The 22,500-nt window shown below is 47.6% G+C and overlaps 1 protein-coding gene across 1 annotated transcript in view; it reads left to right on the top strand.

Moving 5' to 3' along the window:
- Window positions 1–22,500, top strand: part of LOC106594293 (low-density lipoprotein receptor class A domain-containing protein 4) — a 37,780-nt gene that overhangs the window by 4,795 nt on the left and 10,485 nt on the right. Inside the window, exon 2 of the mRNA XM_082972094.1 lies at window positions 22,352–22,500. This exon is cut by the window's right edge and continues 6 nt beyond it. Within this exon, the coding sequence (XP_082828220.1) occupies window positions 22,352–22,500 (149 nt within the window). The remainder of the gene's footprint in view (window positions 1–22,351) is intronic.

The raw sequence follows: 22,500 nt of genomic DNA, 5'->3' as shown, positions 1-22,500 counted from the left end.
CAGCCAGCCACTCAGTCAGCTGAGGGAACTACATTCAGCCAGCCAGTCAGCTGAGGGAACTACATTCAGCCAGCCAGTCAGCTGAGGGAACTACATTCAGCCAGCCAGCCAGCCAGCTGAGGGAACTACATTCAGCCAGTCAGCCAGCTGAGGGAACCACATTCAGCCAGCCAGACAGCTGAGGGAACTACATTCAGCCAGCCAGTCAGCTGAGGGAACTACATTCAGCCAGCCAGTCAGCTGAGGGAACTACATTCAGCCAGCCAGTCAGCTGAGGGAACTACATTCAGCCAGCCAGTCAGCCAGCTGAGGGAACTACATTCAGCCAGCCAGTCAGCCAGCTGAGGGAACTACATTCAGCCAGTCAGCCAGCTGAGGGAACTACATTCAGTCAGCCAGCTGAGGGAACTACATTCAGCCAGCCAGTCAGCTGAGGGAACTACATTCAGCCAGCCAGTCAGCTGAGGGAACTACATTCAGCCAGCCAGCCAGCCAGCTGAGGGAACTACATTCAGCCAGCCAGCCAGCCAACTGAGTGAACTACATTCAGCCAGTCAGCCAGCTGAGGGAACTACATTCAGCCAGCCAGTCAGCTGAGGGAACTACATTCAGCCAGCCAGTCAGCTGAGGGAACTACATTCAGCCAGCCAGTCAGCTGAGGGAACTACATTCAGCCAGCCAGCCAGTCAGCTGAGGGAACTACATTCAGCCAGCCAGCCAGCCAACTGAGGGAACTACATTCAGCCAGTCAGCCAGCTGAGGGAACTACATTCAGCCAGCCAGTCAGCTGAGGGAACTACATTCAGCCAGCCAGTCAGCTGAGGGAACTACATTCAGCCAGCCAGTCAGCTGAGGGAACTACATTCAGCCAGCCAGTCAGCTGAGGGAACTACATTCAGCCAGCCAGTCAGCTGAGGGAACTACATTCAGCCAGCCAGTCAGCCAGCTGAGGGAACTACATTCAGCCAGCCAGTCAGCCAGCTGAGGGAACTACATTCAGCCAGCCAGTCAGCCAGCTGATGGAACTACATTCAGCCAGTCAGTCAGCTGAGGGAACTACATTCAGCCAGCCAGTCAGCCAGCTGAGGGAACTACATTCAGCCAGCCAGCCAGTCAGCTGAGGGAACTACATTCAGCCAGTCAGCCAGCTGAGGGAACTACATTCAGCCAGCCAGCCAGCCAGCTGAGGGAACTACATTCAGCCAGCCAGCCAGTCAGCTGAGGGAACTACATTCAGCCAGCCAGTCAGCTGAGGGAACTACATTCAGCCAGCCAGTCAGCTGAGGGAACTACATTCAGCCAGCCAGCCAGTCAGCTGAGGGAACTACATTCAACCAGCCAGCCAGCCAGCTGAGGGAACTACATTCAGCCAGCCAGCCAGCCAGTCAGCTGAGGGAACTACATTCAGCCAGTCAGCCAGCTGAGGGAACTACATTCAGTCAGCCAGCCAGCCAGCTGAGGGAACTTCATTCAGCCAGCCAGCCAGTCAGCTGAGGGAACTACATTCAGCCAGCCAGCCAGCTGAGGGAACTACATTCAGCCAGCCAGCCAGCCAGTCAGCTGAGGGAACTACATTCAGCCAGTCAGCCAGCTGAGGGAACTACATTCAGTCAGCCAGCCAGCCAGCTGAGGGAACTACATTCAGCCAGCCAGCCAGTCAGCTGAGGGAACTACATTCAGCCAGCCAGCCAGTCAGCTGAGGGAACTACATTCAGCCAGCCAGCCAGCCAGCTGAGGGAACTACATTCAGCCAGCCAGTCAGCCAGCTGAGGGAACTACATTCAGCCAGCCAGCCAGCCAGCTGAGGGAACTACATTCAGCCAGCCAGTCAGCCAGCTGAGGGAACTACATTCAGCCAGCCAGTCAGCCAGCTGAGGGAACTACATTCAGCCAGCCAGTCAGCCAGCTGAGGGAACTACATTCAGCCAGCCAGCCAGCTGAGGGAACTACATTCAGCCAGTCAGCCAGCTGAGGGAACTACATTCAGCCAGCCAGCCAGCTGAGGGAACTACATTCAGCCAGCCAGCCAGCCAGCTGAGGGAACTACATTCAGCCAGCCAGCCAGCCAGTCAGCTGAGGGAACTACATTCAGCCAGTCAGCCAGCTGAGGGAACTACATTCAGTCAGCCAGCCAGCCAGCTGAGGGAACTACATTCAGCCAGCCAGCCAGTCAGCTGAGGGAACTACATTCAGCCAGCCAGCCAGTCAGCTGAGGGAACTACATTCAGCCAGCCAGCCAGCCAGCTGAGGGAACTACATTCAGCCAGCCAGTCAGCCAGCTGAGGGAACTACATTCAGCCAGCCAGCCAGCCAGCTGAGGGAACTACATTCAGCCAGCCAGTCAGCCAGCTGAGGGAACTACATTCAGCCAGCCAGTCAGCCAGCTGAGGGAACTACATTCAGCCAGCCAGTCAGCCAGCTGAGGGAACTACATTCAGCCAGCCAGCCAGCCAGCTGAGGGAACTACATTCAGCCAGTCAGCCAGCTGAGGGAACTACATTCAGCCAGCCAGCCAGCTGAGGGAACTACATTCAGCCAGCCAGCCAGCCAGTCAGTGACTGGGCTCCCTCCCTTTGTGTCTGGGTTCCTCACCCCCCTCTACTTGTTCCCTCTACAACCTTCCCGTGTGTGTGTGTGTGTGTGTGTATGTGTATGTGTATGTGTATGTGTGTGTGTGTATGTGTATGTGTATGTGTGTGTGTGTGTGTGTGTGTGTGTGTGTGTGTGTGTGTGTGTATGTGTGTGTGTGTGTGTGTGTGTGTGTGTGTGTGTGTGTGTGTGTGTGTGTGTGTGTGTGTTGATTGGGCCGTCCCAGAGGCCTGGCTGATTGCAGGGTTATGATATACAGTCTAGTGTAACACAGCGGCTTCTAGTTTCCTGCAAACCTCTCGTCTCTGCAGTCAGGGGGAAAGGTAAAGACCTGTAACGTCAAGGCATGGCAGGCAGGATGAATACATTGCTTGGTGCTTGACTGTTAAACCACACATTACTGATGCCTACTGATTATCAGGAAGCAAGACCTGCTGGACAGCCCACAGCCCACACACTGGACTATAGGCTACCATGGATGGTATCATATCTATACTGGAATATAGGCTATCATGTATGGTATCATATCTATACTGGAATATAGGCTATCATGGATGGTATAATATCTATACTGGAATATAGGCTATCATGGATGGTATCATATCTATTCTGGACTATTGGCTATCATGGATGGTATCATATCTATACTGGAATATAGGCTATCATGGATGGTATCATATCTATACTGGAATATAGGCTATCATGGATGGTATCATATCTATACTGGAATATAGGCTATCATGGATGGTATCATATCTATACTGGGCTATAGGCTATCATGTATGGTATCATATCTATACTGGACTATAGGCTATCATGTATGGTATCATATCTATACTGCAATATAGGCTATCATGTATGGTATCATATCTATACTGGACTATAGGCTATCATGGATGGTATCATATCTATACTGGAATATAGGCTATCATGGATGGTATCATATCTATACTGCAATATAGGCTATCATGTATGGTATCATATCTATACTGGACTATTGGCTACCATGTATGGTATAATATCTATACTGGAATATAGGCTATCATGGATGGTATCATATCTATACTGGAATATAGGCTATCATGGATGGTATCATATCTATTCTGGACTATAGGCTATCATGTATGGTATCATATCTATACTGGAATATAGGCTATCATGTATGGTATCATATCTATACTGGAATATAGGCTATCATGGATGGTATCATATCTATACTGGACTATAGGCTACCATGTATGGTATCATATCTATACTGGGCTATAGGCTATCATGTATGGTATCATATCTATACTGGAATATAGGCTATCATGTATGGTATCATATCTATACTGCAATATAGGCTATCATGTATGGTATCATATCTATACTGGACTATAGGCTATCATGTATGGTATCATATCTATACTGGACTATAGGCTATCATGTATGGTATCATATCTATTCTGGACTATAGGCTATCATGTATGGTATCATATCTATACTGGAATATAGGCTACCATGGATGGTATCATATCTATACTGGACTATAGGCTATCATGTATGGTATCATATCTATACTGGACTATTGGCTATCATGGATGGTATCATATCTATACTGGACTATAGGCTATCATGGATGGTATCATATCTATACTGGAATATAGGCTACCATGGATGGTATCATATCTATACTGCAATATAGGCTATCATGGATGGTATCATATCTATACTGGAATATAGGCTACCATGGATGGTATCATATCTATTCTGGACTATTGGCTATCATGGATGGTATCATATCTATACTGGGCTATAGGCTATCATGTATGGTATCATATCTATTCTGGACTATAGGCTATCATGTATGGTATCATATCTATTCTGGACTATAGGCTACCATGTATGGTATCATATCTATTCTGGACTATTGGCTATCATGGATGGTATCATATCTATACTGGACTATAGGCTATCATGGATGGTATCATATCTATACTGGAATATAGGCTACCATGGATGGTATCATATCTATACTGCAATATAGGCTATCATGGATGGTATCATATCTATACTGGAATATAGGCTACCATGGATGGTATCATATCTATTCTGGACTATTGGCTATCATGGATGGTATCATATCTATACTGGGCTATAGGCTATCATGTATGGTATCATATCTATTCTGGACTATAGGCTATCATGTATGGTATCATATCTATTCTGGACTATAGGCTACCATGTATGGTATCATATCTATTCTGGACTATTGGCTATCATGGATGGTATCATATCTATACTGGACTATAGGCTATCATGGATGGTATCATATCTATACTGGAATATAGGCTATCATGTATGGTATCATATCTATACTGCAATATAGGCTATCATGGATGGTATCATATCTATACTGGAATATAGGCTACCATGGATGGTATCATATCTATTCTGGACTATTGGCTATCATGGATGGTATCATATCTATACTGGAATATAGGCTACCATGGATGGTATCATATCTATACTGGAATATAGGCTACCATGGATGGTATCATATCTATACTGGACTATAGGCTACCATGGATGGTATCATATCTATACTGGAATATAGGCTACCATGGATGGTATCATATCTATACTGGAATATAGGCTATCATGTATGGTATCATATCTATACTGGAATATAGGCTACCATGGATGGTATCATATCTATACTGGAATATAGGCTACCATGGATGGTATCATATCTATACTGGAATATAGGCTATCATGTATGGTATCATATCTATACTGCAATATAGGCTATCATGGATGGTATCATATCTATACTGGAATATAGGCTACCATGGATGGTATCATATCTATTCTGGACTATTGGCTATCATGGATGGTATCATATCTATACTGGACTATAGGCTACCATGGATGGTATCATATCTATACTGGACTATAGGCTATCATGTATGGTATCATATCTATTCTGGACTATAGGCTATCATGTATGGTATCATATCTATTCTGGACTATAGGCTACCATGTATGGTATCATATCTATTCTGGAATATAGGCTATCATGGATGGTATCATATCTATACTGGAATATAGGCTATCATGGATGGTATCATATCTATACTGGACTATAGGCTACCATGGATGGTATCATATCTATACTGGAATATAGGCTACCATGGATGGTATCATATCTATACTGGAATATAGGCTACCATGGATGGTATCATATCTATACTGGAATATAGGCTACCATGGATGGTATCATATCTATACTGGACTATAGGCTACCATGGATGGTATCATATCTATACTGGAATATAGGCTACCATGGATGGTATCATATCTATACTGGAATATAGGCTATCATGTATGGTATCATATCTATACTGGAATATAGGCTACCATGGATGGTATCATATCTATACTGGAATATAGGCTACCATGGATGGTATCATATCTATACTGGAATATAGGCTATCATGTATGGTATCATATCTATACTGGAATATAGGCTATCATGGATGGTATCATATCTATACTGGAATATAGGCTACCATGGATGGTATCATATCTATACTGGAATATAGGCTACCATGGATGGTATCATATCTATACTGGAATATAGGCTACCATGGATGGTATCATATCTATACTGGACTATAGGCTACCATGTATGGTATAATATCTATACTGGAATATAGGCTACCATGGATGGTATCATATCTATACTGGAATATAGGCTACCATGGATGGTATCATATCTATACTGGAATATAGGCTACCATGGATGGTATCATATCTATACTGGAATATAGGCTATCATGTATGGTATAATATCTATACTGGAATATAGGCTACCATGGATGGTATCATATCTATACTGGAATTTAGGCTACCATGGATGGTATCATATCTATACTGGAATATAGGCTATCATGTATGGTATAATATCTATACTGGAATATAGGCTACCATGGATGGTATCATATCTATTCTGGACTATAGGCTATCATGTATGGTATCATATCTATACTGGACTATAGGCTATCATGTATGGTATCATATCTATACTGGAATATAGGCTATCATGGATGGTATCATATCTATACTGGACTATAGGCTATCATGGATGGTATCATATCTATACTGGACTATAGGCTACCATGTATGGTATCATATCTATACTGGACTATAGGCTACCATGTATGGTATCATATCTATACTGGAATATAGGCTATCATGGATGGTATCATATCTATACTGGACTATAGGCTATCATGGATGGTATCATATCTATACTGGACTATAGGCTACCATGTATGGTATCATATCTATACTGGAATATAGGCTATCATGGATGGTATCATATCTATACTGGAATATAGGCTATCATGGATGGTATCATATCTATACTGGGCTATAGGCTACCATGTATGGTATAATATCTATACTGGACTATAGGCTATCATGGATGGTATCATATCTATACTGGGCTATAGGCTACCATGTATGGTATCATATCTATACTGGACTATAGGCTACCATGGATGGTATCATATCTATACTGGGCTATAGGCTACCATGGATGGTATCATATCTATACTGGAATATAGGCTACCATGTATGGTATCATATCTATACTGGACTATAGGCTATCATGTATGGTATCATATCTATACTGGGCTATAGGCTACCATGGATGGTATCATATCTATACTGGAATATAGGCTACCATGGATGGTATCATATCTATACTGGAATATAGGCTACCATGGATGGTATCATATCTATACTGGAATATAGGCTATCATGGATGGTATCATATCTATACTGGACTATAGGCTATCATGGATGGTATCATATCTATACTGGAATATAGGCTATCATGTATGGTATCATATCTATACTGGAATATAGGCTATCATGTATGGTATCATATCTATACTGGACTATAGGCTACCATGGATGGTATCATATCTATCATTTCTAGTCCTTTCTAGTCTCATGTCTCTCTAGATGGTCCGGGGCGATAACGCTGTCTGGGGCGATAACGCTGTCTGGGGCGATAACGCTGTCCGGGGCGATAACGCTGTCCGGGGCGATAACGCTGTCCGGGGCGATAACGCTGGCTGGGGCGATAACGCTGTCTGGGGCGATAACGCTGTCTGGGGCCATAACGCTGTCTGGGGCCATAACGCTGTCTGAGGCGATAACGCTGTCTGAGGCGATAACGCTGTCTGGGGCGATAACGCTGTCTGGGGCGATAACGCTGTCCGGGGCGATAACGCTGTCCGGGGCGATAACGCTGTCCGAGGCGATAACTTTGTCTGAGGCGCTAACTTTGTCTGAGGCGATAACTTTGTCTGAGGCGATAACTTTGTCTGAGGCGATAACGCTGTCTGGGGCGATAACTTTGTCTGGGGCGCTAACTTTGTCTGAGGCGCTAACTTTCTCTGAGGCGCTAACGCTGTCTGAGGCGCTAACGCTGTCTGAGGCGCTAACGCTGTCTGAGGCGATAACTTTGTCTGAGGCGCTAACTTTCTCTGAGGCGCTAACGCTGTCTGAGGCGCTAACGCTGTCTGAGGCGATAACTTTGTCTGAGGCGATAACTTTGTCTGAGGCGATAACTTTGTCTGGGGCGATAACTTTGTCTGGGGCGATAACGCTGTCTGGGGCTATAACTTTGTCTGGGGCGATAACTTTGTCTGGGGCGATAACGCTGTCTGGGGCTATAACTTTGTCTGGGGCGATAACGCTGTCTGGGGCTATAACTTTGTCTGGGGCGCTAACTTTGTCTGAGGCGCTAACGCTGTCTGAGGCGCTAACGCTGTCTGAGGCGATAACTTTGTCTGAGGCGATAACTTTGTCTGAGGCGATAACTTTGTCTGAGGCGATAACTTTGTCTGAGGCGATAACTTTGTCTGGGGCGATAACTTTGTCTGGGGCGATAACTTTGTCTAGGCGATAACTTTGTCTGAGGCGATAACTTTGTCTGGGGCGATAACTTTGTCTGGGGCGATAACTTTGTCTGGGGCGATAACTTTGTCTGGGGCGATAACGCTGCCCGGGGCGATAACGCTGCCCGGGGCGATAACGCTGCCCGGGGCGATAACGCTGCCCGGGGCGATAACGCTGTCCGGGGCGATAACGCTGTCCGAGGCGATAACGCTGCCCGGGCCGATAACGCTGTCTGGGGCGATAACGCTGTCTATAACGCTGTCTGGGGCGATAACGCTGTCTGAGGCGATAACACCGTCTGAGGCGATAACGCTGTCTATTCTGCCACTGTGTTCTCTGTTTAGGGCCAAATAACATTCTAGTTTGCTCTGTTTTTTTGTTAATTCTTTCCAATGTGTCAAGTAATTATCTTTTTGTTTTCTCATGATTTGGTTGGTATCTAATTGTGTTGCTGTCCTGGGGGCTCTGTGGGGTCTGATTGTGTTGCTGTCCTGGGGCTTTGTGGGGTCTGATTGTGTTGCTGTCCTGGGGCTCTGTGGGGTCTGTTTGTGTTGCTGTCCTGGGGCCCTGTGGGGTCTGTTTGTGTTGCTGTCCTGGGGCTCTGTGGGGTCTGTTTGTGTTGCTGTCCTGGGGCTCTGTGGGGTCTGTTTGTGTTGCTGTCCTGGGGCTCTGTGGGGTCTGTTTGTGTTGCTGTCCTGGGGCTCTGTGGGGTCTGTTTGTGTTGCTGTCCTGGGGCTCTGTGGGGTCTGATTGTGTTGCTGTCCCGGGGCTCTGTGGGGTCTGTTTGTGTTGCTGTCCCGGGGCTCTGTGGGGTCTAATTGTGTTGCTGTCCTGGGGCTCTGTGGGGTCTGATTGTGTTGCTGTCCTGGGGCTCTGTGGGGTCTGTTTGTGTTGCTGTCCTGGGGCTCTGTGGGGTCTGTTTGTGTTGCTGTCCTGGGGCTCTGTGGGGTCTGTTTGTGTTGCTGTCCTGGGGCTCTGTGGGGTCTGTTTGTGTTGCTGTCCTGGGGCTCTGTGGGGTCTGTTTGTGTTTGTGAACAGAGCCCCAGGACCAGCTTGCTTAGGGGACTCTTCTCCAGGTTCATCTCTCTGTAGGTGATGGCTTTGTTATGGAAGGTTTGGGAATCGCTTCCTTTTAGGTGGTTGTAGAATTGTACATCTCTTTTCTGGATTTTGATAATTAGCGAGTATCAGCCTAATTCTGCTCTGCATATTTGGTGTTTTATGTTGTACACAGAGGAGTCTCAATTTGGTGTTTGTCCCATTTTGTGAATTGTTGGTTGGTTGCCTGGTCAGAAGTAGTGAATTTCCTTTCTCCTTACAGGAAATTACAACCTGATCTCTGGATCGCTCCTTCTTTTATAAAATTTAACCTTTATTTAACGAGGCAAGTCAGTTAAGAACTAATTCTTATTTATAATGACGGTCTACCGGGGAACAGTGGGTTAACTGCCTTATTCAGGGGGCAGAACGACAGATTTTTACCTTGTCAGCTCAGGGGATTCTTGCTGGACATTACAGATGTGAGATCCTCTCACTGGGCCCTGAACGTGACAGGTAGGAGATCCTCTCACTGGGCCCTGAACGTGACAGATAGGAGATCCTCTCACTGGGCCCTGAACGTGACAGATAGGAGATCCTCTCACTGGGCCCTGAACGTGACAGATCGGAGATCCTCTCACTGGGCCCTGAACGTGACAGATAGGAGATCCTCTCACTGGGCCCTGAACGTGACAGATAGGAGATGTGAGATCCTCTCACCGGGCCCAGAACGTGACAGATAGGAGATGTGAGATCCTCTCACTGGGCCCTGAACGTGACAGGTAGGAGATCCTCTCACTGGGCCCTGAACGTGACAGATAGGAGATCCTCTCACTGGGCCCTGAACGTGACAGATAGGAGATCCTCTCACTGGGCCCTGAACGTGACAGATAGGAGATCCTCTCACTGGGCCCTGAACGTGACAGATAGGAGATCCTCTCACTGGGCCCTGAATGTGACAGATAGGAGATGTGAGATCCTCTCACTGGGCCCTGAACGTGACAGATAGGAGATGTGAGATCCTCTCACTGGGCCCTGAACGTGACAGATAGGAGATGTGAGATCCTCTCACCGGGCCCAGAACGTGACAGATAGGAGATGTGAGATCCTCTCACTGGGCCCTGAACGTGACAGATAGGAGATGTGAGATCCTCTCACTGGGCCCTGAACGTGACAGGTAGGAGATGTGAGATCCTCTCACTGGGCCCTGAACGTGACAGATAACACACACTGGGTTGTCCTAGTACAGCTGTAATGCTATAATGCCCTGAGTGCATCCCAACGGGCACCCTATTCCCTATAGCGTAGGGTACTACTTGGTACTGGTTTGCCATTTGGCTGATGTAGGATATTTGTGGTGTCTGGAGTCGTCCTCTGTATTCATCAGTGATTCACAGGGTGTCTGATTCTCAGCCACCTCTCCCCCAGACTGCAGCCTCCTCCCCCGCTGTCTGGCAGCTCGAGACTACCTCCCCCCCTCCCTCCCTCCCTCCCCCCACCAGCTGACTGCTGACCCCCAGGGCCCTGGGGCAGAGAGAGAGAGAGACAGAGGAAGAGGGGCTGACTGGTCTATTGTCTGTAGGGAGAGAGAGAGGAAGAGGGGCTGACTAGTCTATTGTCTGTAGGGAGAGAGGGCAGTGTGTCTGTACAAAAATGCATGCACTCACAACTTTATATCTCTGGATAAAAGCGTCTGCTAAATGACTCAAATTGAAATGTCTGGTCTGGTGAAGGGCCCCTCGCCCCTTCCAGCAGACTGCTGACCTGAGGGAGAGAGAGAAGGAGAGGGGCTGGCTGGTATACTGTCTGGAGGGAGAGAGAGAAGGACAGGGGCTGGCTGGTCTACTGTCTGGAGGGAGAGAGAGAAGGAGAGGGGCTGGTATACTGTCTGGAGGGAGAGGGAGAAGGAGAGGGGCTGGTCTACTGTCTGGAGGGAGAGGGAGACGGAGAGGGGCTGGTCTACTGTCTGGAGGGAGAGAGAGAAGGAGAGGGGCTGGTCTACTGTCTGGAGGGAGAGAGAGAAGGAGAGGGGCTGGTCTACTGTCTGGAGGGAGGGAGAGAAGGAGAGGGGCTGGTCTACTGTCTGGAGGGAGAGAGAGAAGGAGAGGGGCTGGTCTACTGTCTGGAGGGAGAAGGAGAGGGGCTGGCTGGTCTACTGTCTGGAGGGAGGGAGAGAAGGAGAGGGGCTGGCTGGTCTACTGTCTAGAGGGAGAGAGAGAAGGAGAGGGGCTGGCTGGAGAGAGAGAAGGAGAGGGGCTGGTCTACTGTCTGGAGGGAGAGAGAGAAGGAGAGGGGCTGGTCTACTGTCTGGAGGGAGAGAGAGAAGGAGAGGGGCTGGTCTACTGTCTGGAGGGAGGGAGAGAAGGAGAGGGGCTGGTCTACTGTCTGGAGGGAGAAGGAGAGGGGCTGGCTGGTCTACTGTCTGGAGGGAGGGAGAGAAGGAGAGGGGCTAGTCTACTGTCTGGAGAGACAGACAGACCTACCTACAAAGTATGTGAGGGATGGCTGGGGGGTAACGGTCGCCCCGTCCTTAAGGTGGTTCAGTTTTCAAACACCTGAAATAATCATTTTTACATTTTAAGTCATTTTATCAGACACTCTTATCCAGAGGAACTTACAGTAGTGAATGTATACATTTCATAATTTATTTTTCTCCGTACTGGTCCCCCCGTGGGAATCGAACCCATAACCCTGGCATTGCAAACACCATGCTCTACCAACTGAGCCACACGGGATAATCTAGAAGCTTCAACATTATGCTTCATTCTCTGTTTTAAATCAGTGTATTTTTCTGCGTCTGTCTGTATCCACCTGGCTGGTGTTTCTGGCTCCTCTGTATGTGAGTCTTGTTCACTTGTTTTTCTAAAGTCTTCTTAACGTGGCCAGCAGGCCGTGCCGGATAAAATAGTTAGACAAGCTAGCCTGAAATGGCTTCTTCAAATCAAATCAAGCTTTATTTATACAGCACATTTCAGACATGTAATGCTACACAATGTGTTTCAGGAGAGAGAGGCCATAGTAGTAGTATCAGTAGTATTAGAATCAGTAGTAGTATTAGAATCAGTAGTAGTATTAGTAGTAGTGCATTTACATTTTAGTCATTTAGCAGACACACTTATCCAGAGCGACTTACAGTAGTGAATGCATACATTTCATACATTTAATTTCATGCATAGTTTTTTTTGTACTGGCCCCCCGTGGGAATCGAACCCACAACCACCACACCATGCTCTACCAACTGAGCTACAGGGGACACTGTGCTCTACCAACTGAGCTACAGGGAACACCACGCTCTACCAACTGAGCTACAGGGAACACCGTGCTCTACCAACTGAGCTACAGGGAACACCACGCTCTACCAACTGAGCTACAGGGAACACCACGCTCTACCAACTGAGCTACAGGGAACACCACGCTCTACCAACTGAGCTACAGGGAACACCACGCTCTACCAACTGAGCTACAGGGAACACCACGCTCTACCAACTGAGCTACAGGGAACACCACGCTCTACCAACTGAGCTACAGGGAACACCACGCTCTACCAACTGAGCTACAGGGAACACCACGCTCTACCAACTGAGCTACAGGGAACACCACGCTCTACCAACTGAGCTACAGGGAACACCACGCTCTACCAACTGAGCTACAGGGAACACCACGCTCTACCAACTGAGCTACAGGGAACACCACGCTCTACCAACTGAGCTACAGGGAACACCATGCTCTACCAACTGAGTAGTAGTAGTAGTAGTAGTAGTAGTAGTAGTAGTAGTAGTAGTAGTAGTAGTAGTAACTAGTAGTAGTAGTAGTAGTAACTAGTAGTAGTAGTAGTAGTAACTAGTAGTAGTAGTAGTAGTAGTAGTAGTAGTAGTAGTAGTAGTTGTTGTTGTTGTTGAATAATAACCCACAATGCATTTCTGTATAGTACTGAACAGGAAGCCATGATGTAACCACTCCACCGACTGCAGTTCAATAACCCACAATGCATTTCTGTATAGTACGGAACAGGAAGCCATGATGTAACCACTCCACCGACTGCAGTTCAATAACCCACAATGCATTTCTGTATAGTACGGAACAGGAAGCCATGATTTAACCCCTCCACCGACTGCAGTTCAATAACCCACAATGCATTTCTGTATAGTACTGAACAGGAAGCCATGATGTAACCACTCCACCGACTGCAGTTCAATAACCCACAATGCATTTCTGTATAGTACTGAACAGGAAGCATGTTTTCCAACTCTTTCTGCAGACGTCTTTCAATCTTCATTCGGAGCAGATATTTAAGAGTTTTTGGAAAACGAGATCGTGTTAAAAAAAAAACGGAGAGATATTTTTATTTTTTTTACCGTAATTCTGTTAACAAGCTTTGCATCGGCACAGTTGTTCCAGTAACTGTGTTATGCGGAAATTGTTCCAAGTTGTCCTCGTGCGTAGAGTTGTATGGCTTGTTAAATGAAATGTTTGGTAATGAATCTGATTTAAAGCGTAATTCTGTTACTGTGGAATTGCTCGTAAGTATCTTACCATCAAATACAAACCCTGCTAGCTGTCTGGTGAGGCTGTTGAGCAACTAGGTTAAAGACTGCTTGGTTTAGCCCGGTGGTTTGGCACAGTAAGACTGCTTGGTTTAGCCTGGTGGTTTGGCACAGTAAGACTGCTTGGTTTAGCCTGGTGGTTTGGCACGGTAAGACTGCTTGGTTTAGCCTGGTGGTTTGGCAGTCAGACTGCTTGGTTTAGCCCGGTGGTTTGGCAGTCAGACTGCTTGGTTTAGCCTGGTGGTTTGGCACGATAAGACTGCTTGGTTTAGCCTGGTGGTTTGGCAGTCAGACTGCTTGGTTTAGCCTGGTGGTTTGGCAGTCAGACTGCTTGGTTTAGCCTGGTGGTTTGGCACAGTAAGACTGCTTGGTTTAGCCTGGTGGTTTGGCACGGTAAGACTGCTTGGTTTAGCCTGGTGGTTTGGCAGTCAGACTGCTTGGTTTAGCTTTAGCCTGGTGGTTTGGCACGATAAGACTGCTTGGTTTAGCCTGGTGGTTTGGCACAGTCAGACTGCTTGGTTTAGCCTGGTGGTTTGGCACGGTAAGACTGCTTGGTTTAGCCTGGTGGTTTGGCAGTCAGACTGCTTGGTTTAGCCTGGTGGTTTGGCACAGTAAGACTGCTTGGTTTAGCTTTAGCCTGGTGGTTTGGCACGATAAGACTGCTTGGTTTAGCCTGGTGGTTTGGCACAGTCAGACTGCTTGGTTTAGCCTGGTGGTTTGGCACAGTAAGACTGCTTGGTTTAGCCTGGTGGTTTGGCAGTCAGACTGCTTGGTTTAGCCTGGTGGTTTGGCACAGTAAGACTGTTTGGTTTAGCCTGGTGGTTTGGCACGGTAAGACTGCTTGGTTTAGCCTGGTGGTTTGGCACGGTAAGACTGCTTGGTTTAGCCTGGTGGTTTGGCAGTCAGACTGCTTGGTTTAGTCTGGTGGTTTGGCACGGTAAGACTGCTTGGTTTAGCCTGGTGGTTTGGCACAGTCAGACTGCTTGGTTTAGCCTGGTGGTTTGGCACGGTAAGACTGCTTGGTTTAGCCTGGTGGTTTGGCACGGTAAGACTGCTTGGTTTAGCCTGGTGGTTTGGCACAGTCAGACTGCTTGGTTTAGCCTGGTGGTTTGGCACGGTAAGACTGCTTGGTTTAGCCTGGTGGTTTGGCACAGTAAGACTGCTTGGTTTAGCCTGGTGGTTTGGCACGTCAGACTGCTTGGTTTAGCCTTGTGGTTTGGCACGGTAAGACTGTCTGGTGGTTTGGCAGTCAGACTGCTTGGTTTAGCCTGGTGGTTTGGCACGGTAAGACTGCTTGGTTTAGCCTGGTGGTTTGGCACAGTAAGACTGCTTGGTTTAGCCTGGTGGTTTGGCACGGTAAGACTGCTTGGTTTAGCCTGGTGGTTTGGCACGGTAAGACTGCTTGGTTTAGCCTGGTGGTTTGGCAGTCAGACTGCTTGGTTTAGCCCGGTGGTTTGGCACGGTAAGACTGTGTATAATACATGTTTACCACAGTATAGTAACCATGATCAGACTGACTGTTAAATCGGATCAGTCTTTGGTTGTTATCAGAGTTCTGTCAGATGAATGTGTGTTAGAGAGGGAGAGACAGAGATCAAACAGGCCTCTGTTGTAGGGGATCATGTGAAGAGTAGAGAGTCAGTCTTAGTTCATGTGAAGAGTAGAGGGTCAGTCTTAGTTCATGTGAAGAGTAGAGGGTCAGTCTTAGTTCATGAAGAGTAGAGGGTCAGTCTTAGTTCATGTGAAGAGAAGAGGGTCAGTCTTAGTTCATGTGAAGAGTAGAGGGATCAGTCTTAGTTCATGAAGAGTAGAGGGTCAGTCTTAGTTCATGAAGAGTAGAGGGATCAGTCTTAGTTCATGAAGAGTAGAGGGATCAGTCTTAGTTCATGTGAAGAGAAGAGGGATCAGTCTTAGTTCATGTGAAGAGTAGAGGGATCAGTCTTAGTTCATGTGAAGAGTAGAGGGATCAGTCTTAGTTCTTGTGAAGAGTAGAGGGTCAGTCTTAGTTCATGAAGAGTAGAGGGTCAGTCTTAGTTCATGAAGAGTAGAGGGATCAGTCTTAGTTCATGTGAAGAGTAGAGGGATCAGTCTTAGTTCATGTGAAGAGTAGAGGGTCAGTCTTATTTCATGAAGAGTAGAGGGTCAGTCTTAGTTCATGAAGAGTAGAGGGTCAGTCTTATTTCATGTGAAGAGTAGAGGGTCAGTCTTAGTTCATGTGAAGAGTAGAGGATCAGTCTTAGTTCATGAAGAGTAGAGGGATCAGTCTTAGTTCATGTGAAGAGTAGAGGGTCAGTCTTAGTTCATGTGAAGAGTAGAGGGATCAGTCTTAGTTCATGTGAAGTGTAGAGGGTCAGTCTTAGTTCATGAAGAGTAGAGGGATCAGTCTTAGTTCATGAAGAGTAGAGGGTCAGTCTTAGTTCATGAAGAGAAGGGGATCAGTCTTAGTTCATGAAGAGTAGAGGGATCAGTCTTAGTTCATGAAGAGTAGAGAGTCAGTCTTAGTTCATGAAGAGAAGGGGATCAGTCTTAGTTCAGGTCCTGTCTATAGTGTGGTCTTACCTCATCTCTAGAGGAAGGCTTCAGTAGAGTTGTCCTGTCTTGTGGTGGTCCTGTCTTGTGGTGGTCCTGTCTATAGTGGTCCTGTCTACTATCCCTGTCTTACAGTGGTCCTGTCTATAGTGGTCCTGTCTTATAGTGGTCCTGTCTTATAGTGGTCCTGTCTTATAGTGGTCCTGTCTTGTAGTGGTCCTGTCTATATTGGTCATATCTATAGTGGTCCTGTCTATTGTCACCTGTCTTGTAGTGGTCCTGTCTGTAGTGGTCCTGTCTTGAAGGGGTCCTGTCTATAGTGGTCCTGTCTATATTGGTCCTGTCTATAGTGGTCCTGTCTATATTGGTCCTGTCTATAGTGGTCTATAGTGGTCCTGTCTGTAGTGATCCTGTCTATAGTGGTCCTGTCTATAGTGGTTTTGTAGTGGTCCTGTCTATAGTGGTCTATAGTGGTCCTGTCTGTAGTGATCCTGTCTATAGTGGTCCTGTCTATAGTGGTTTTGTAGTGGTCCTGTCTATAGTGGTCCTGTCTATAGTGGTCTTGTCTATAGTTGTTTTGAAGTGGTCCTGTCTATAGTGGTCCTGTCTATAGTGGTTCTGTCTATAGTGGTCCTGTCTATAGTGGTCTATAGTGGTCCTGTCTATAGTGGTCCTGTCTATAGTGGTCCTGTCTATAGCGGTCCTGTCTATAGCGGTCCTGTCTATAGTGGTCCTGTCTATAGTGGTCCTGTCTGTAGTGGTCCTGTCTATAGTGGTCTATAGTGGTCCTGTCTATAGTGGTCCTGTCTATAGCGGTGCTGTCTATAGTGGTCCTGTCTATAGTGGTCCTGTCTATAGCGGTCCTGTCTATAATGGTCTATAGTGGTCCTGTCTATAGTGGTCCTGTCTATAGCGGTACTGTCTATAGTGGTCCTGTGTATAGTTGTCCTGTCTATAGTGGTCCTGTCTTTAGTGGTCCTGTCTATAGTGGTCCTGTCTATAGTGGTCTATAGTGGTCCTGTCTATAGTGGTCCTGTCTATAGTGGTCCTGTCTATAGTGGTCTATAGTGGTCCTGTCTATAGCGGTGCTGTCTATAGTGGTCCTGTCTATAGCGGTCCTGTCTATAGTGGTCCTGTCTATAGTGGTCCTGTCTATAGTGGTCCTGTCTATAGTGGTCCTGTCTGTAGTGGTCTATAGTGGTCCTGTCTTTAGTGGTCCTGTCTATAGTGGTGCTGTCTATAGTGGTCCTGTCTATAGCGGTCCTGTCTGTAGTGGTCTATAGTGGTCCTGTCTTTAGTGGTCCTGTCTATAGTGGTCCTGTCTATAGTGGTCCTGTCTGTAGTGGTCTATAGTGGTCCTGTCTTTAGTGGTCCTGTCTATAGTGGTCCTGTCTATAGTGGTCCTGTCTGTAGTGGTCCTGTCTGTAGTGGTCCTGTCTATAGTGGTCTTTAGTGGTCCTGTCTATAGCGGTCCTGTCTATAGCGGTCCTGTCTATAGCGGTCCTGTCTGTAGTGGTCCTGTCTATAGCGGTCCTGTCTATAGCGGTCCTGTCTATAGTGGTCCTGTCTATAGTGGTCCTGTCTGTAGTGGTCCTGTCTATAGTGGTCTATAGTGGTCCTGTCTATAGTGGTGCTGTCTATAGTGGTGCTGTCTATAGTGGTCCTGTCTATAGTGGTCCTGTCTATAGCGGTCCTGTCTATAATGGTCTATAGTGGTCCTGTCTATAGTGGTCCTGTCTATAGCGGTACTGTCTATAGTGGTCCTGTGTATAGTTGTCCTGTCTATAGTGGTCCTGTCTTTAGTGGTCCTGTCTATAGTGGTCCTGTCTATAGTGGTCTATAGTGGTCCTGTCTATAGTGGTCCTGTCTATAGTGGTCCTGTCTATAGTGGTCTATAGTGGTCCTGTCTATAGCGGTGCTGTCTATAGTGGTCCTGTCTATAGCGGTCCTGTCTATAGCGTTGCTGTCTATAGTGGTCCTGTCTATAGTGGTCCTGTCTATAGTGGTCCTGTCTGTAGTGGTCTATAGTGGTCCTGTCTTTAGTGGTCCTGTCTATAGTGGTGCTGTCTATAGTGGTCCTGTCTATAGCGGTCCTGTCTATAGCGTTGCTGTCTATAGTGTTCCTGTCTATAGTGGTCCTGTCTATAGTGGTCCTGTCTGTAGTGGTCTATAGTGGTCCTGTCTTTAGTGGTCCTGTCTATAGTGGTCCTGTCTATAGTGGTCCTGTCTGTAGTGGTCCTGTCTGTAGTGGTCCTGTCTATAGTGGTCTTTAGTGGTCCTGTCTATAGCGGTCCTGTCTATAGCGGTCCTGTCTATAGCGGTCCTGTCTATAGTGGTCCTGTCTGTAGTGGTCTATAGTGGTCCTGTCTTTAGTGGTCCTGTCTATAGTGGTCCTGTCTATAGCGGTCCTGTCTATAGCGGTCCTGTCTATAGCGGTCCTGTCTATAGCGGTCCTGTCTATAGCGGTCCTGTCTATAGCGGTCCTGTCTATAGTGGTCCTGTCTGTAGTGGTCTATAGTGGTCCTGTCTATAGTGGTCCTGTCTATAGTGGTCCTGTCTATAGCGGTCCTGTCTATAGCGGTCCTGTCTAGCGGTCCTGTCTATAGCGGTCCTGTCTATAGCGGTCCTGTCTATAGTGGTCTATAGTGGTTCTGTCTATAGTGGTCCTGTCTATAGTGGTCCTGTCTATAGCGGTCCTGTTGTGTTCATGATGATACCCAACATCTCTGTATCTAACTTCCTGTCTGCAGACTGAAGCTCTCTGAGTCTGTATCTATCTTCCTGTCTGTAGACTGAAGCTCTCTGAGTCTGTATCTATCTTCCTGTCTGTAGACTGAAGCTCTCTGAGTCTGTATCTAACTTCCTGTCTGCAGACTGAAGCTCTCTGAGTCTGTATCTAACTTCCTGTCTGCAGACTGAAGCTCTCTGAGTCTGTATCTAACTTCCTGTCTGCAGACTGAAGCTCTCTGAGTCTGTATCTATCTTCCTGTCTGTAGACTGAAGCTCTCTGAGTCTGTATCTATCTTCCTGTCTGCAGACTGAAGCTCTCTGAGTCTGTATCTATCTTCCTGTCTGCAGACTGAAGCTCTCTGAGTCTGTATCTATCTTCCTGTCTGTAGACTGAAGCTCTCTGAGTCTCTATCTTCCTGTCTGCAGACTGAAGCTCTCTGAGTCTGTATCTATCTTCCTGTCTGTAGACTGAAGCTCTCTGAGTCTGTATCTAACTTCCTGTCTGCAGACTGAAGCTCTCTGAGTCTGTATCTATCTTCCTGTCTGTAGACTGAAGCTCTCTGAGTCTGTATCTATCTTCCTGTCTGTAGACTGAAGCTCTCTGAGTCTGTATCTATCTTCCTGTCTGTAGACTGAAGCTCTCTGAGTCTCTATCTTCCTGTCTGCAGACTGAAGCTCTCTGAGTCTGTATCTATCTTCCTGTCTGTAGACTGAAGCTCTCTGAGTCTGTATCTATCTTCCTGTCTGTAGACTGAAGCTCTCTGAGTCTGTATCTATCTTCCTGTCTGTAGACTGAAGCTCTCTGAGTCTGTATCTATCTTCCTGTCTGCAGACTGAAGCTCTCTGAGTCTGTATCTATCTTCCTGTCTGCAGACTGAAGCTCTCTGAGTCTGTATCTATCTTCCTGTCTGCAGACTGAAGCTCTCTGAGTCTGTATCTTCCTGTCTGTAGACTGAAGCTCTCTGAGTCTGTATCTAACTTCCTGTCTGCAGACTGAAGCTCTCTGTCTCGGGATGAGCTTCTCATGTTGACCTCTGCTTCCACCTGGTGGAGGAAAGGAAAAATAACCCATCATCCCAAATATAAATATATGCTTTCATCCTTTATTTAACCAGGCAAGTCAGTTAAGAACAAATTCTTATTTATAATGACGCCCTACCGGGGAACAGTGGGGTTAACTGCCTTGTTCGGGGGCAGAACGACAGATTTTTTTACCTTGTCAACTCGGGGATTCAAACCAGCAACCTTTTGGTACCTGACAGACATTGACAGTGATGAATGATCAGCATGTTGTGTGTATTGTGGATGTTGAAACCTGTTGTCTTTCTCTCTCTGTCCTCTCTGTCCTCTCTGTCCTCTCCGTGTCTCTCCGTGTCTCTCTGTCCTCTCTGTCCTCTCCATGTCTCTCTGTCCTCTCCATGTCTCTCTGTCCTCTCCGTGTCTCTCTGTCCTCTCTGTCCTCTCCATGTCTCTCTGTCCTCTCCATGTCTCTCTGTCCTCTCCGTGTCTCTCCATGTCTCTCTGTCCTCTCCATGTCTCTCTGTCCTCTCCATGTCTCTCTGTCCTCTCCATGTCTCTCTGTCATCTCCGTGTCTCTCTGTCCTCTCCGTGTCTCTCTGTCCTCTCTGTGTCTCTCTGTCCTCTCTGTCCTCTCTGTGTCTCTCTGTCCTCTCCGTGTCTCTCTGTCCTCTCCGTGTCTCTCTGTCCTCTCCGTGTCTCTCTGTGTCTCTCTGTCCTCTCTCTGTCCTCTCCGTGTCTCTCTGTCCTCTCCGTGTCTCTCTGTGTCTCTCTGTCCTCTCTCTGTCCTCTCCGTGTCTCTCTGTCCTCTCTCTGTCCTCTCCGTGTCTCTCTGTCCTCTCCGTTGTCTCTCCGTATCTCTCTGTCCTCTCCGTGTCTCTCTGTCCTCTCTGTCCTCTCCGTGTCTCTCTGTCCTCTCTGTCCTCTCCGTGTCTCTCTGTCCTCTCTGTCCTCTCCGTGTCTCTCTGTCCTCTCCGTGTCTCTCTGTCGTCTCTGTCCTCTCCGTCCTCTCCGTTGTCTCTCTGTCCTCTCCGTGTCTCTCTGTGTCTCTCTGTCCTCTCTGTCCTCTCCGTTGTCTCTCTGTCCTCTCTCTGTCCTCTCCGTGTCTCTCTGTCCTCTCTGTCCTCTCTGTCCTCTCCGTGTCTCTCTGTCCTCTCTGTCCTCTCCGTTGTCTCTCTGTCCTCTCTGTCCTCTCCGTGTCTCTCTGTCCTCTCCGTGTCTCTCTGTCCTCTCCGTGTCTCTCTGTCCTCTCCGTTGTCTCTCTGTCCTCTCTGTCCTCTCTGTTGTCTCTCTGTCCTCTCTGTCCTCTCCGTTGTCTCTCTGTCCTCTCTGTCCTCTCTGTTGTCTCTCTGTCCTCTCTGTCCTCTCCGTGTCTCTCTGTCCTCTCTGTCCTCTCCGTGTCTCTCTGTCCTCTCTGTCCTCTCCGTTGTCTCTCTGTCCTCTCTGTCCTCTCCGTGTCTGTCTGTCCTCTCTGTCCTCTCCGTTGTCTCTCTGTCCTCTCTCTGTCCTCTCCGTGTCTCTCTGTCCTCTCTGTCCTCTCTGTCCTCTCCGTGTCTCTCTGTCCTCTCTCTGTCCTCTCCGTGTCTCTCTGTCCTCTCTGTCCTCGTCTCTCTGTCCTCTCTGTCCTCTCCGTTGTCTCTCTGTCCTCTCTGTCCTCTCCGTTGTCTCTCCGTGTCTCTCTGTCCTCTCCGTGTCTCTCTGTCCTCTCCGTGTCTCTCTGTCCTCTCCGTTGTCTCTCTGTCCTCTCTGTCCTCTCCGTGTCTCTCTGTCCTCTCTGTCCTCTCCGTTGTCTCTCTGTCCTCTCTCTGTCCTCTCCGTTGTCTCTCTGTCCTCTCCTCTCCGTTGTCTCTCTGTCCTCTCTGTCCTCTCCGTGTCTCTCTGTCCTCTCTGTCCTCTCCGTTGTCTCTCTGTCCTCTCTCTGTCCTCTCCGTTGTCTCTCTGTCCTCCAGCTGTACTGGAGTCAGCTCAGATCCTCTTCATCCTGGTCCTGATGACCGTAATGCTGCTGCTGATTGGCTGTCTGTTCAACCACTACAAGCTGTCTTCCTGCTCCTTTACAACCAGACAGAGACAGGCCCGGAGGCAAGCACAACACCTA

The sequence above is a fragment of the Salmo salar genome, unplaced genomic scaffold (assembly GCF_965601325.2).
Source record: "Salmo salar unplaced genomic scaffold, fSalSal1 ptg000568l, whole genome shotgun sequence".
In the NCBI taxonomy this organism is placed as follows: Eukaryota; Metazoa; Chordata; class Actinopteri; order Salmoniformes; family Salmonidae; genus Salmo; species Salmo salar.
The sequence above is the reverse complement of the archived record's forward strand: the minus strand, read 5'-3'. Positions and strand labels throughout refer to the sequence as shown.